The sequence below is a fragment of the Leuciscus leuciscus genome (genome assembly GCF_965113295.1).
Source record: "Leuciscus leuciscus genome assembly, chromosome: 10".
Lineage (NCBI taxonomy): Eukaryota > Metazoa > Chordata > Actinopteri > Cypriniformes > Leuciscidae > Leuciscus > Leuciscus leuciscus.
Genome location: NC_138734.1, coordinates 21,910,933 through 21,926,298, shown reverse-complemented (window position 1 = coordinate 21,926,298; position 15,366 = coordinate 21,910,933). Strand labels below are relative to the sequence as shown.

At 39.6% G+C, this 15,366-nt stretch overlaps 1 protein-coding gene and 2 long non-coding RNA genes across 3 annotated transcripts; all 3 read left to right on the top strand.

The window, feature by feature from the left end:
* The first annotated feature begins 2,436 nt into the window (after positions 1 to 2,436).
* Positions 2,437 to 3,496, top strand: LOC309508542. The gene is made up of 3 exons (XR_014209524.1): positions 2,437 to 2,631; positions 3,207 to 3,385; positions 3,482 to 3,496. It is a non-coding gene; the product is annotated as an uncharacterized lncRNA (long non-coding RNA).
* Positions 3,497 to 6,558: 3,062 nt separating this feature from the next.
* LOC309508599 lies at positions 6,559 to 7,599 on the top strand. Its single transcript, XR_014209591.1, has 3 exons — positions 6,559 to 6,712; positions 6,810 to 6,931; positions 7,378 to 7,599. It is a non-coding gene; the product is annotated as an uncharacterized lncRNA (long non-coding RNA).
* Positions 7,600 to 7,728: 129 nt separating this feature from the next.
* Positions 7,729 to 10,516, top strand: LOC309508466 (uncharacterized protein). The gene is made up of 4 exons (XM_082183110.1): positions 7,729 to 7,804; positions 9,015 to 9,287; positions 9,426 to 9,599; positions 9,685 to 10,516. Exons 1-4 carry the CDS (start codon positions 7,732 to 7,734, stop codon positions 9,873 to 9,875), a joined length of 711 nt encoding a protein of 236 aa, XP_082039236.1. The 5' UTR covers positions 7,729 to 7,731; the 3' UTR covers positions 9,876 to 10,516.
* The last annotated feature ends 4,850 nt before the right edge of the window (positions 10,517 to 15,366 follow it).

The window sequence follows — 15,366 nt, the reverse complement described above, 5'->3', positions numbered from 1 at the left end:
GGGTACCGTCGTCGGTGTATGAATGAGTGAATATGGGTGAATGTGATGCAATCTGTAAAGCGCTTTGGTGGCAATGAGTCTGTTGCAAGCGCCTATATATAGTCCAATTTGTGTGGAAATCCACTCATAATTTTATTTTGGACGTGTAAATGCTTATTGAGGAATTATTGGGGATATATATATATATATATATATATATATATATATATATATAGTCTGGCAAGGCAAAGTTTATACAAGTATCCTGATCATGTTATTCCTGTTTGTTTATCCATTTGAATTAAGGCAGAACAGAACAAGGATGTGTTCAAAATATCATGAACCCTAGCTCACACAAAAACTTCTTTTTAAAGTCATTCATTTTTTAATATATTTTGATTGCATGAATGAACAAGAGCAGCATTTACTTAACTTCTTAGCCTAGTAGTTATTCATATTGTAATATGTAGTTTGGTGATCTATTCTTTTTTGATTTGTTCTTCTCTTTCTCTGCAGGTTCCTTAATCCCTGTCCTTTTAAAAAAAACATCACCTCATTACATCGAAAAAAAGGCACTTTTAAGAGCCACATTTGTCTTGTATCTTGTTACTCTCTCTACTGTTGTATTGTGTTCTCTCTCTCTTGCTGTCTTACTGTCTCCCCCCACCCCTGAGTTTTTGTTGTTGTTGTTGTTGTTGTTGTTTTTGTCCCTGTGTGTTTATAGTGTGTTTATATTTTGTGCCATGTCTGATCCTGAGATGGACCGTCTCCTGAATGAGATGAGTGACCTTGTTGATCAGGCTGAACATCAAGCTCACCTCCAACAGCTCATTGGCATGCACCAGGAAGCAGAACCATCCACCAGTCAGCCTTCCACCAGTAATCCGTCCACCAGCCGGCCATCAAACAGCAAGCAAGATGTTAGGTGGATTAAGAGGGACAGTGATGGAAACATTATTTACGGCAGGCCCAGATCATCCCGGAAACAAGCAGGTACGATTTTTTTCACATTAATGTTTATTAAAATGTAGACTCCAGATCTAGTTTTGTATTTTGGAAAGGTATACAACATAATCACAAGTCATGGGTCTGAATTAGAATATATCTGAGGTTATTATTACATACCTGTGCCTAGCATCAGGTAAAGTTTGTGTCATTGAGTGTAAAAAGCAACAGCTTTTTTGCTACAGCAGGTCCCAGTCACAGCCAGAGTCGAAAGACTGGTGTCTCTCATGTCAGGGCTCCGGAAACCAGTGCGGAAATGACCATTGACTTTCCTTCCGTTACTGCAGGTGTGTTCTTTATTTTGACTTCACTGGTTCAAAACAGTATGTTCATTTATTATAAAATCGCCATTGTTCAATGCTATTCTCTTTTGTTATAATAAACTACTGTTTTTAAATATTGTGCATTGTTTTAACAGAGTCCTTCCTTCAAGAGTTTAAATGCTCACTGGGTGAGGACATACATGAAGATGAAACGGCACTTCAAGCCTCAGCAGACTGGTCGACTCGAAAGAGCCTCATATCAGGGTGGTGGGAGAAAGAGAGACCCCGACTGGTCAACACCATGGTGGCTCGACAACATGCGGCAACTCGGATCTGCCAACATTGTGGAAATGGTCCAGCCGTTATCCATTGTTGTGAGTGCCGACCACACCCATTCCTCTGTGGCCAGTGTGATGTCAGGGTCCACCGAGGTCAAGTGTTCCATAACAGGGATTTGATGATACGTGCATTTTTTCATCCATTGCCTCCCACAACTTGTGTTGTGGAGAGGGTTCTAACCCAGTGTGGTAAGTTGTAGTTTTTAAGTCACATTCTTAGACTTGACTGAAAAACGAAATGCTGTTTTCTGATAGGTCGATGAAGCCGTCAATTGCATCTTGTTTAAAATAGTTTCCAGTAAATAAATGTTATTGTTTAATTCTCATCCATGTGTTTTTTTTTTTTTTTTTTTCAAGAGCGTCTTGTTCCTTTGGAGATGCCAGAGACAATATGCGGTTGTCTACAAGTATCGTCCAGTGTCATCGCAGGACAGTCCATAGTTGTGGTTACAATGAATGGTAAGAAGAACTTTATGGGTTTGAGTGGGGGTCACTTCTGTAGAATTTTCTTTTTGATTTTTCTCTGATTTTCTTTATCATGGATGGAAATCCAGAGGTGTCAATAGGTTGTGTGTTGATTAGATTGGCTGGACCCACCTATGTGGAGGAAAACAGTTAACCTTTGTTTGAATGGGGATAGTTAATTTGCCTGACAAAAGTGTGACTTCCTATAGAGTGCCTTACAAAATGTTTGTAGAAGTGTCCTCCTGATCCATCCTTAGTCAAATGTTCCCATATCAGTTGTCAGAATGACACAGTTTGGTCTGTCAGAATTAACTTTGTGTATATATTTCCTTCTTTTTCCAGGGCGATATGATCTCAGATTGCCTCAGATTATACAGGTATGCAAAGCATGTGAAGCCACTTGGAGTCCTGGAGTGGATGACCTGATCCGTAATGACTACTGGCCTGCCACTTCTCACTATTCAACTGTGTACGCAACAGATGTCCTTTTTTCTTTTGAAGAGCTGAAGATGGCTGCACCAGGGATGTCTAGCCAAGCATTTCTTAGAATGCTGGATCAACGCACTGTTCGCTTTGGCCGTGTAAGTATTTGTGGTAATAATTGCGTAACTCCATATATAATACTATGAGGGCATGATGATGATGATGATAGTACACATGAACAGAGCCATTAGACCCTTTATAGACAACCATAAACTCATGTTCATCAGCATCAGACATCAGCAGTTTGCACTGAGACATTTATGAAAAAACAGGTCATTCTGAAGATCTCAAATTCAACTCCAATGGCTACCGACTTTGACATCTTCTCCCCAATATCATTTCCTGATCCCAGAAGTGTTCCCTTGGATTAATGGGCTAAACATTGCACAGGCTTACTTCTAAACAGTATGGAAGCTGTTGCAGCCCTCTTTGCGTATAGATTTAGACTGAATGTCAAACAATATCCTGTATGTTTAATGGCCAGGTCCCCCAAATACACCAGTGTATAGTGTATGAGTGAAGTTTACACATTGTTTATTTCCTTTGATAGTTTGTACAAACATCCCAAAATTTATCCATTTAGAACATTTTACTTCAGTGTAGTATATTGTTTAATTTGATCCGTTTTACTGTTCTCTTTTGTTCTCTTTTACTGAACTCTTCTTTGAAACAGAGCGGAAACATCACAGCAGACAGCTTCCGGAAAAGCTTCTTGGAGTGGGAAGCTGTCCGATTCGAAGTGGACAAATTATGCCAGGAGGACCACTTTGACTGCCCAGCGTGCAGCCCAGACATGCTTGCAGTATCCGTTGATGGAAACCGTAAGCACTACAGATTCAAGAGTGCAGCAAGGTACTGTGTGTGCATTGACGGTCCATTACTTTGAAAGTAACTGCTGTGAATTCAAAATCATATGAATATTTGTTAATATGTATCTCTTTTATTTAGATCGGAGGAAAAAGCCATCTTTGATGGCGTTCATCGCGAATGATGATGACTTTGCAAAATTCGTGGACTATGTCCATACCTCAACCAGTCATGTAAACTTGCACAACTTCACTATATTTACCTATAAAACACCACGTCCTACACAGGGGGGTAATCGAGCTCTCGATTTCCGTACCACCCCCGGCGGCCGCCATTGGCTAACAAGCCTTCACCTGCTGTTAGCATCCCATTGACTCCCATTCATTTTGGCGTCACTTTGACAGCGAATAACTTTACATCTGAGGCGTTTAAAGACTCCATTTGTCCATTATTTATTTCTAAAGAAACAGGACAATGTATAAAATGCTCCATTACCTTGTATCAGGGCTCGAGACTAACGGCGTCCTATCGTCCTGGGGACGATAGAAAATGTGTTTAGGACGAACAGAAATATTCTCCAGGACGCCTACAGGACGAAAGACATTTTTGTATGTGTGTTCATTTATTACTAGCCTATTAGGGTAACTTACTTAGAAAATGCCAAAATTAACCGACCAAGCGCTGACTACAACGGAGCGCGTCTTCTCATGCTGTTACTATAGTTACTTTCACTGGCCGGCTACTCACCCAGAGACTTGTTTCGCGGTACATCTATCACATGGCTTATTTTCACAGACGAAAACGAGACGATAACTAAATAAAAACTAGTTTTGAATGACAAAAACTATGACGAAAATCTATTGACATTTTCGTCAACGAATAAAAACTAGACAAAAATGTTAGATAGTGACGATTTGGGAAGCGATCCAGTCAGAACTGATGTCCTGCGTTTGTGGTAGATGCGCACAATTGTACTGTAACTTGCTGATCTACCCAGCGGCACACGAGTTGGCATGCGCTGCATGTCTCATAAAACGTAAAAAAATGTAAACGTCTGGGAGAATGAGTAGAGCAGACATGAAGATCTGAATAAGAGAGACGACGCAAGAAAAGAGCTATATTCGGTACGGTTTTCTGTGCGCACACACCCGACCCAAAGCGTGCAGCCATTCACATAGACACCTAGCCTATTGAGAATGAGGACATACTCATAGGTAGCTTGCTGTCACGTGACGAATTGAGTCCGTCCACCATTTTGGGAGGATACGCTATGGGTTGCCAGGGGCAACAGTGCAAGAGCAATACAGAGACGGAGCAGGAAAGACGGCTCGAGGAATTATAATAGAAATTACGAGAAAATGAAGAATAAATGGAGAAGAATGCGGCAAAAGAAAAGGGTCCTTACAGGGAGAAACTTACTACCAATGCCAAACAAAAATGTTTTTTTTTTTTTTTTACTTTTAAATGTTAAAATACGAAAAAACTGTAATACATGGCTCCTACGGTTTCCACGACAATCGTGTGAGACACTGGAGCAGTTTTTTACACAGCAGTGTTTTCCAGGCATTCTAAAATAGTGCGACAACCTCCTCTACTATCAATACAAACAATGAACGGTGCTGGCGGGTATCCTCCCAAAATGGCGGAAAGGGGAGGATGACGCGGTCTCTGAGGGCGGGGCGCTGTGTCGTGACGGCATCTCCTCATTCTCAATACAGCGCGCGAGTACTGAACTGAGCTCTCTTTCGTGTCTGAATGGACAAATACACACAAATATTATGTCTAAATGTCCGTTTTGGAGAGTATTCACGTAAACTATGTCGGTTATGTCTTAAACAGTTGTGAGTGTATCGGATGTGCATCAGTGCAATTCTGGATCCGCATGTCATTGGACATGATCCGATGTCTTAAAGTGACAGTGGGTAATAAACCTAATGCGGTCTGTGTCCTTAATATTGATCAAGCAACAAAAGAAAAAGAGAAAAGCATTCACTGCTCGTTAATAGCTTTAATAAGGATTAATTATATTTAATTCATACAAATAAATATGTCTGCTGCTTGAAAGAATAAAGAATGATGATATTTCTGAGATATGTAGCCACCAGTATTTATTTGTTATTGGTTTAATCCAACCAACTCAACCAACTCAAAAACGTTTTGAACTGTATGTATTTTTCTCTTAATTTTCGAATGTAAAAAAAAAAAAAAAAAAAAATTGTTCTGCATTAACACAAAAAAGCATTTAACTCCTGTTATTTTTTATTAAATCTGTTTTTTTTGCCTGTTTACAGATAACTACTTTGAATGGAGCTAAATAAATATAATAATATATATCATAAACATTTTAATGGTGTTTTTATTATGTGACCAACAACTAACAACTATAGATGATAATAACAAAGTGCAGAAACAACATGTTTATTTTGGGACGGTTGACATTCACTTTAGGACGGTTCAAATAGTTTTTCAGGACGGTTCCAGGACGGAGGTGAAAAAAGTTAGTCTGGAGCCCTGCTTGTATCTTACGTTATGGCCCCGTAGAAGCAGTTTTTGTAAAAACAGGCTAACGATTGCGTCATAACCACGCGACTCTCTGGAAATTACCGTAGAGACAGGAGGAGAAGCTCGCAGTCAATCGGGGGGACGTGGAGGCATAAAGTCCGATAAAGTCAAGGGAGAAGCCCATAGAGAATCGTAAAGTTTCTCCTGCTCCTAGCTCATGGACAGCTCCTACTCACGCTCTCCGTCTCTGCAAGTTTCGTAAGGGAATGATTCAGATTTCTCTTGGCACAGCTACTAGAAGACTAACAACTGTCAGACAGGCTGCTCACGTCACATCCACGTCGTCAAGCTCAGTTTGAGTCTGCGCAGTTCGCTCGGCAATCAGGAAATGAGTGCTTCTAATTTGCTTCACTTTTCTCCGTTGAAACCTATGGGGTCGCTGTGTCCAGTTTATATACTGTCTATGGTCCTACAGAGGACTTTGTTTGAACGAGTTTGGACTGTTAACCATCTTCCATGTTTTAGGTCTCTGGAAGAGGTGTCTGTGGAGGGCAATGGTCAGCGGCGCGTGAAACGTCTCAGAAGTCCTCAGGAAAAACAGACGAGGAGGGCCTGGAACTCGCTGTATGTCGTCATGGGGTTCTCCTTCGTGCCCTCAATATGTTCAGGGGGGAGATTTTTGCCTACCCCCTGTACCTACAAAAACAAATGGCCTGTAAGCCAGTTACATTTTTTGCAATGGATGTGGCATGCAAATACTGGCCTTACCTCCAGAGAGTGACAGAGAAATGCCCTGAGCTTCAGGATCTCCTCACCATGAGGCCATTTCTTTCTGTTTTTCATGCCAAAGCTCATGATTTCAAATGTGAGGTAAGAAAAAATGATTGTCCATGACATTTTCTTTCCCTGAAATCCTGCTTAAGATTGTTGCCACTTAGGTTTTCTTTTTTTGTTTTCTTTTTTAAAGGTAAAATGGAGTGGAGCATATCAGGAGGGGGCTGGTTCGACTCTTGGGGAAGAGGTGGAGCAGTGCAACGCCTTCCTCTCGAGGATTGCTGTTACGACAAAGCACATGTCAAAAGCAGGTAGGTAACCAGTAAATTTTGATCCTGATGACAATGGTGAGCCACTTTGAGCTCATGCATATATGCTGACTCTGAAAATATAAAGCTCAGAATATTCAACATAAATGGATGGATCGATTACAATACCATCATCCTATTTTATTTGACGTGAGGATAATAAGGAAGGGCAGTGCAATATAAAAAATACACATCAGAGTACCATTCACCTACTATCCTGCCATAGTGCTCTATGCCATTTGACTACTGTCCTGCGCCACTGTTTCATGCTATTTCTTCACTATCCTGTGCTATTCACCTAACCCATCAAATGGCACAAGACAGAAGATTAATAGTTCCATAGTACTGTAAGTTATTATCTCTGAAAAGTTTGTGATTCAAGTCTGCACAGTTTCTTCTCCTACTGCTACTGGAAAGAAAGGTGATAATCTCATTTTTTATTTTTTTTTGCAGGACGCATAGACATGCTGACGATCATGGCCATGCGCTGGAACCAACAAAAGTTTGACAACTTAGCTTCTACCCTTGCCCGCCGATATCGGAAGGTAAAGACACCAGTTTTCCCTTATGCAAAATGCATAGCGATATTGTAAAATAAAATATTAAATGTTCATACCATATATATTGATAGTCCACGTATATACGAATATACTGTATATTTAATTAGTGTTGTATGTGGTTTTCTAATAGTGAAGGTACTTCACAATCCTTATCAACAATTGTCAAAGTTGTAGGCGTTTCCCTCATTGTCATTTATGTTTGAAGGCCAAAATAGTCCTGCAATGCCAGCTGCAGAACCTGGAGGCCATGAAAACGGTAATGGACATCTCAGACAGTCAACTGGAGAGGTGGATCTTTGATGTCAATGAGTGGGCAGAAGGTAGGATATACTGTTTTATACTGTTTGATATGGTGCTTGATGTATCACTTCTGACTAAGCTTGGCTGCAATTCCAAAGGGGCTCATTGTAATTGTAATCGTAGTCAAAGAGCACATACTCTGATTGCTGATGACGTGTGGACAAGATTATCCCCATGGGGACAATAAAGAACCTAACTAACCTAACTATACTCAAACTTAGCTACAAGTGTAGCCTCTCAGTTACAGAGAAATATGAAAAGATTGTTGAGGCTTTATTTTGCTCATACACCAAAAAAAATTTTTCATGGAATTGAATTGAATTGAATTGAAAAAGTTTATTTGAACAATAAGACAAATTAAAAAACAACAATCAAACAATACAATCGATATTTACCACAAAAAAAAGAAGAAAAAAAAAGAAAATACGTCCTTGTTCAAAAAGGAGTGGGAAGAAGCTAACGCTTATTCAATCCCACCCCCTTGCCACACACAATTAACTACCTTGTATGATATTACAATATCTATGGATTAATAATTAATAGTAGTAATTAATATAACAATAACAGTTACACCATTAATAGACTATCAATTTAATAATAATGTATTTAATAATAATGATAATGATATTAATAAACATCAATATCAAAAAAAAATCAATAACTAATCATTATCACTAACATTACCCCAATAACTATAATTAGTATAATAACAATGATGACAACAATAATCAGTGAAAATCACAACCCCTCATTTTTGTATCTTTCAAAGACCATATTCTTATATGATGATTTAAAAGAATGTATATTAGGAGATTGCCTGTGTTCGTCCTTCATCCCATTCCACAGTTTTACCCCACATACAGACACACAAAAACTCTTCCTGGTGGTTCTGACCAGATGCATTTTAAATTTTGTGTCCCCCCCTAAATTATAACCCCCGTCTCTCTGGCTGAAAAGATTTTGGATATTGAGTGGTAGTAAATTCTTGCTAACTTTAAACATGATCAGTGCTGTGTAATATTGAACCAGGTCCTGAAGTTTAAGTAATTTTGATTGTAAAAACAGAAAATTTGTACGATCCAAATACCCAGCTTTGTGTATGACACGGACTGCCCTTTTTTGCAATACTGACAGTGAGTATAGTGAATTTTTATAATTGTTTCCCCAGATCTCTATGCAATATATGGAATCAAGAAGCATATTTCTTATCTCTTCATTTCTTCCTCTCAGCAACAACATCCCCAAATGATTCTGATGTTGCCGCTGTTGCCAGCCGAATAGAGGAGCTGGTGGCAAGTGTTAAGAGGAGGTCCCAGCGTCTTTATAAGGACAGTGACGGATGCAAAGGACGTGCCCGAATCCGCCGAAAGATCAGGGAGGAAAAAAAAATCTTAAATTCTGTAGTGGAGAAGTATAACACCTTGGTTCCTAATGCAGAAAAACTGACATTGGACACCATTCTATCTGACGAGATTGTTTGGCCATGGCAGCTTACATACGGTGGTATGTACACAATTCCGTTGACTTTGTGAAATAGTCACATAGTAGGACAAAATCTGTCATGCCTCGATTGTAACCCCAGAAAATATTGAAATACTAATCTTAATTACAACCGACTTATGTTTCATCTATGTATTTCAGACTCTGTAGATCTAAGGACAAAGAGGAAGGCATTCGACATTGTGATGGCAGTAAGGAGACTTGAGGAGGAGAAGAGGATTCTTATTGCAGAGATGAACAAACATTGGAAGTCTCTTTGCACCCGTGCAGACACCCTGAAGCAGATGTCATCCCAGCTTTCTAATGTGACATCAGGTATGTATTTGTTACACTTGGCATACATTACAATGTTTCTGAATGTTTCTGATTAATAAAGGCTCAATGTGTTTTAACATGTAAGGTGAGACGTGGGGCCTGCTTCAAGATGGTATCCGAGGTCTACAGAGCTTGACGATGAAGAACAAGGAAGCAAGCAACAGCCTGGCAAAGCATGCAAAGAAATGTTATGTTCAAGTTCTGACTGAAACCGAAATTAACTTTGATAGTGATTCTGAGGAGTACCATACCAGCAGTGACTCTGAGCAAGACTAAACATGGCCAGAGTCCTTTTTTATGCGGTTGTGTGCTGGGGAGGCAGCATTAAGAAGAGGGCCGCTGGGACAGGTTGGTAAGGAAAGCTGGCTCTGTGTTTGGCATGGAGCTGAGGTTAATCATTTAACAAACTGAGGATAATTTGCAGTAGCAGTCTTCTGTCATGCTCAAAAACGAGGAGGTCATTTGTCCCCAGGGCAAACCAGCAACTCAATGTCACAGAAAAGGTTAGGGGAGAAATGGACTTTTCAGCATGAGTCTCACCCTGCGCCAACCATCACATCACTTTGTCTATTGTCTAGTATCCACTATCCATTTCACTGTCTTACAGGCTACATTAGCCCCTCTACACATTCTGGGCTGTGGTCCCAACATTTACCCCTGTTGGCTTGTATAATCTTTTTTCTTTTTTATAAATATATTTAAGTTTCTGTTGTTCTATTTATTTGATCTTCTTTGTATTGTTTTTGTTAAGCAATACTATTACACTCTTTTTTTCCATAGTCATATTAAACATGCACAGCTTTGCACTGATTAAATCCCTGCAATGTTTACTTTTGCACTACCACCACTGCAAATCACTCCATAGCTGCCCATCATGTATCACAGGGTCAGTCCCTACCAGGCCTTTGTAATCACTTGACATGCTCTTCACTTTTTGCATTTGTGATTTTTGTTATGTGTCTGAGCTATGTGTGTTGTTTTTGTGGTTGTATAAGCTAATAAATGCCTAAAATGTGGTGTGTCGTCTTAAGTACAGTGTTTATACTAGGGGGAAGAAGACATTTCATCATGACAATTTCCTCCATCTCCTAGATACATCTTACATGGATACACAGATAACATTTATTCATGAGATCATATGGTTTATATGTATTTCTTTTAATGTTATTATTTCTGTCTTATTGCCAGGGAAGCTGGATTGCTTTGTTTATTGATATTTTTTAAAACTATAATGCTACATTTATCAACATTTATTTAGATGTTATCATGGTATTCATTACATTATTTTAATAATGTCATTTCAGTATTATTATTGGTGAAATATTACAGTATGCTGTAAGACAGAACACTACAAAGTGGGCTGAGCGGGTCATATATGAATCCCATATCCCTCAATGCAGGTCAGGGGGTCTTTAACGCCAGTATAGCTTCAATGTACATATTTAATCAGTGGTTTTGTCACCAGCAACAACACTTTGCTCAGTTTTGAACTTTTCGAGTGTAGTTGAAGCCCATTCACAGCAGACAGCAGAAAAACAGAGTCGTCGAACAAGTCCACCCACCCAGCCCGGAAGAACTACAAGTAACACTAGCTTTGTAACTGTGTTCTGTGGGTGTCTCTAGTTGAAGTTGTAGTTTTGAAATATATTGGTATATTTCTCATAAGTATGTAGCGTCTGGACCAATCAGACACACAAATTATTCATTTATTTAATGAATAATCTGTGTAAACTCACTCTCCCAAATAAGGCCTGTGAAACGTTCCCCAAATGAAGCTAACACACTGGCAGGACGCGGTGTCTTGTTACAGGACACACACTGAAACTGATTTTACGAGCGAAAGGAATGTCCTGAGAGCTGCAACTCTCACTTAAACTCTTGCAGAGGAAGAGAAATAAAAACCCTGTTAATCCTATATATATTCTATATATAACCACTCGATAAATGTGTAAACATGTATCTAATTTTTCCCATCTCATGATTTTCCCTTTTATGTGGCGTTTGTATTCTTGTAAACTCAATTGGGTTAATGTTTCAGACTTTGCATATTATGGTTAACCAACATTATATGTGCGGCATTTTTGGTCAGAAACTCCAATCTTCATCCCCGTTTTGTTAATTTACATTACATTCTGCTAACTTTGTGACGCATTAGTATTATAAGCATCAATCAAATTGCATGTTCAAAGGGACAATGGGTCGTAAAAATTTCCCTCCAAAGGGAAATCTTCTCATTGGCTCACACAGCTCCAGAGGTTGTGCCATCTTCACGCTTTAAAGTCACTGATCAGCTCTTAGCTCTCTCTTAGTCCCTTTCTGAAATGCTGACGTGAAGATGATGCTGAACTAGAAGCCTCTAAGGACCCACCAAGCTTGTGCCAGGCTGCGGCCTTGTCTTTCCATTCACCAAAGATACTCTGAAAACCACTGGTTCTCTCTCATCAAGACCACATCAGCAAATATCAACTGGAGCTTCAACAAATTGCATCAGGGCAGTTTAATTCAAATGGCCGAGACATGCAAGTATCAAACTTAGTCTCATTATTTGATACATTAACTATCCTTACCCCTTTAAAGAAGGGTGTTTTAGAACTAAACTGATGGTTTGCTCAAGGCTGTTGATCTGCTGACAAACAATGATTTCAAACAATGCTATAATTTCTTGCTTTTTCTTGTATTCTGCTTCAGCTCTCTTTCCCTTGGTAAACTGTATGCATGTATGTGTGTGTGTATGTTAGAGTAGTTTAAGTGTTTAGACGAGTTAATAAAATCTTGTTTATGTCACACGTAAAGTTGTCCTTGTCTCAAGCTCATAACTGGAGTCACTAATCATTTAGATCTTGGTTACTGCTCTTAGTAGTATTGTAAATTAAGAAAGACATTTCCCATGCCCCGGAAATGTACATTTCTTAGAGTTAATAAACAATTGATCCTGAGTGTTCATGGGACAAATAGGTTCATTGATTGTAATATTAATTTACGACAGTAAATTAATTATATTAACTAATCCAAATATTCATAATCAATTATAACCAGTTATTATTGATTATTAATATTTCATATAGAGCTAATTTGCTACAAGTAGAAGTTGGCAGTGTAGAATTTTGGATATACCCTGTTTTTTGGGGGGATGGGGAACACACTGGTCTCACCAGATTTTAAAAATTGAATCGTTAAATAAGTCAAAATTGCTTATTACCATATGTGACAGTGCTTACAGTGGTTAAACATTGGATACCATATCTGCGTGACAGCTAAGGTCCAGAGCTTTCTATAACAGCTGGTCATATGTGTGTAGCACATTCTGTTGCTAAATGACAAGCCTGTACAAACATGTACTGGGTTCAAGGTTCAGAGCAGAGGTCAATAATTCAAATCAGGAGTAATGTATCCTCTTCAGACTGACATATGTTACTGTTGAGGTTTGAGACCTTTCCAATGATGTGCTTGCTATAGTCCTACGACAACGTTTACATTTTTACATATCATGAAGCCCATTTTGCAGGCGATAGCCTCCTTTATTGTCCCCAGAGGGATATTTGCCTTGAGTTCAAATACTTCACACATAAAACTTAACATATTATTTTATCATACATCCGACATATCCTTACAATAAAAAACAACATAAACAAAGTGATATGTAGCCAGACTGAAGCACATCAAAGCCACAGTCTATTGCTCATCTTTCAACCTACACACAACCCTATATGCATTATGTCATGAAGCTATTGCACAACCGCTGCAGCCTCAAGCAACATTATTAAACATTTTAATTGAGGTAAGTTTAAATTAGGCCTATAGTTTAGAAATATTTAGTTTACATTGGGATCCCCTATATCTTATGCCTGAGGATAAGAGCTCATACTTGGCATGGAGAATAAAGATAGAGTTAGGGTTAGGGTTAGGGTTAGAATAAGGCTGAATCCCAATTCTCTGTCTTACCCCTTCCCCTACCCCTACCCCTTCGTCTTACCCCTAGCCCTTGTCCCTCGAAACCGAGTGGTAAGCGCTAGGGTTGAAAACATACCCCTATGAAATGAGACGCCACTTGGTTACGTCATCATACATCATACTCCGGCGTCCCTGTGTGATACAGGACAGTATATTGTAACGAGTGGAAATAAGTATGGCCCCTTTAAGAGCTGCGCGCTCTCTGTTGAACAGGCTGTAATGGTATTGTGCCGTGCGACTCGAACAACCCCATGTATGTGGGTCATTTCTGTGTTGATGCTCATTATTCTTGCTTTGTTTTATTGAGTGACGCTGTGGAAGTCAAGGTGGAGCGTGTGGCAGACAGTTGCAGGAGTTTGATTTGTCAATAAATTGCGAGTGAATAATCGCCTCCGTGAGTCTGTCTGGCCTAATACTTCAGCTGCGAGCTATCCTTATTTTGTTTCCCTCCTAACACAACGCGTTACAATATGTTAAGCACGTATCTTTTTCCCGGACATGTCGCCTGGATTTCGGGATCACCCAAAAATGTCCGGGATTCGGCTTTTGCTTTCTGCCGTCGCTATTCATTATGCACAGAGAGTGTTGTTTCAACCGGACTGAATTCATTCAAACCGTTGAATCTGAATGTAGTGTTTAACGTACATGAACGCTAAACAAGTGATCGGTTTATGTGCGTTTTAGCATTGCTTAAATTCCTGTGTTTTCGTATCAGTCGGGATCCGTTTGAAGCTGAATACATGACCTGCAAAGCTGGCACATACGTGTCAGTGTCAAATAATGAAACGTTACACATAATGAATGGCGACTGTAGAAAACAAAAGCCGAATCCCGGACATTAGTCAGAGAAATGCGGGACTGATTGTGCAAACCAGCAATGTATCGTTAGCATAGCCTAGCGTAGCAGACCAGCGATTTTTAAAAACGTTTAAAAACGTTTCAGTTAACAACATGGTTGCAAATATATATGTACATGACTGTGTAGAGTACAAAACACGACTGTCATAATTTTTCAATCAATCATTTAAGCCGAAAATGAGACTTTCTTGATGGTATGCCCGCCTTTGTTGCCGGTTGCGCAGTGCATTCTGGGTACCCCTTGGTTTCAAGTAAGCTCGCGAAAATTCTTGGTTTTAAGGGGTATCTACCCCTTCCCCTTAGCCCTACCCCTTGATCAAAATGAGAATTGGGATAGCCCTTACTCTCACGTGAACGAGCAAAACTAAGGGGAAGGGGTAAGGGGAAGGGGTAAGACAGAGAATTGGGATTCAGCCTAAGTGGGGACTGAGTGTATTTCATGAATAATGCAACATTTTCCTGACAATTAAGACCAGAGGCCTTTGGTCATGAAGACATAGGCCAGATTAAACAGCACATCAGGCCACATGTGGCCCACCTTGCACAGCCAGGCCTTAGATTTCCTTCCACTGTCATAGGCCTTAGTAAACCGCCCACAGTCAAGTCACTCCGGGGTGACCAGATTGATGTCCTCAGTGTCCTGGCACGTTCCATATTGTCAGGGAAACATAGGAAACCTACATCTCCCTGGTTTTATGACAAGAAAACATTAGACTTTTAAATTATATTGATGGTCAGGCTGGAAATGTTCCTGGCTTTAACGATTTCTCAGGCTCATGTCTCCGGTCTTTCTGATCTCTGAAGTCTGATGTCCTTATGCACATACACCTTATCTCATGCACATAATGTATGTTGATTGTTGACACAGAGGATGAAAAAATTATTTGTGTGATTTCAATTCACTTTCATATTTTTTGTCATAGTTCTTTCTTGACCTGAAAAATCATTGCTGACCCAT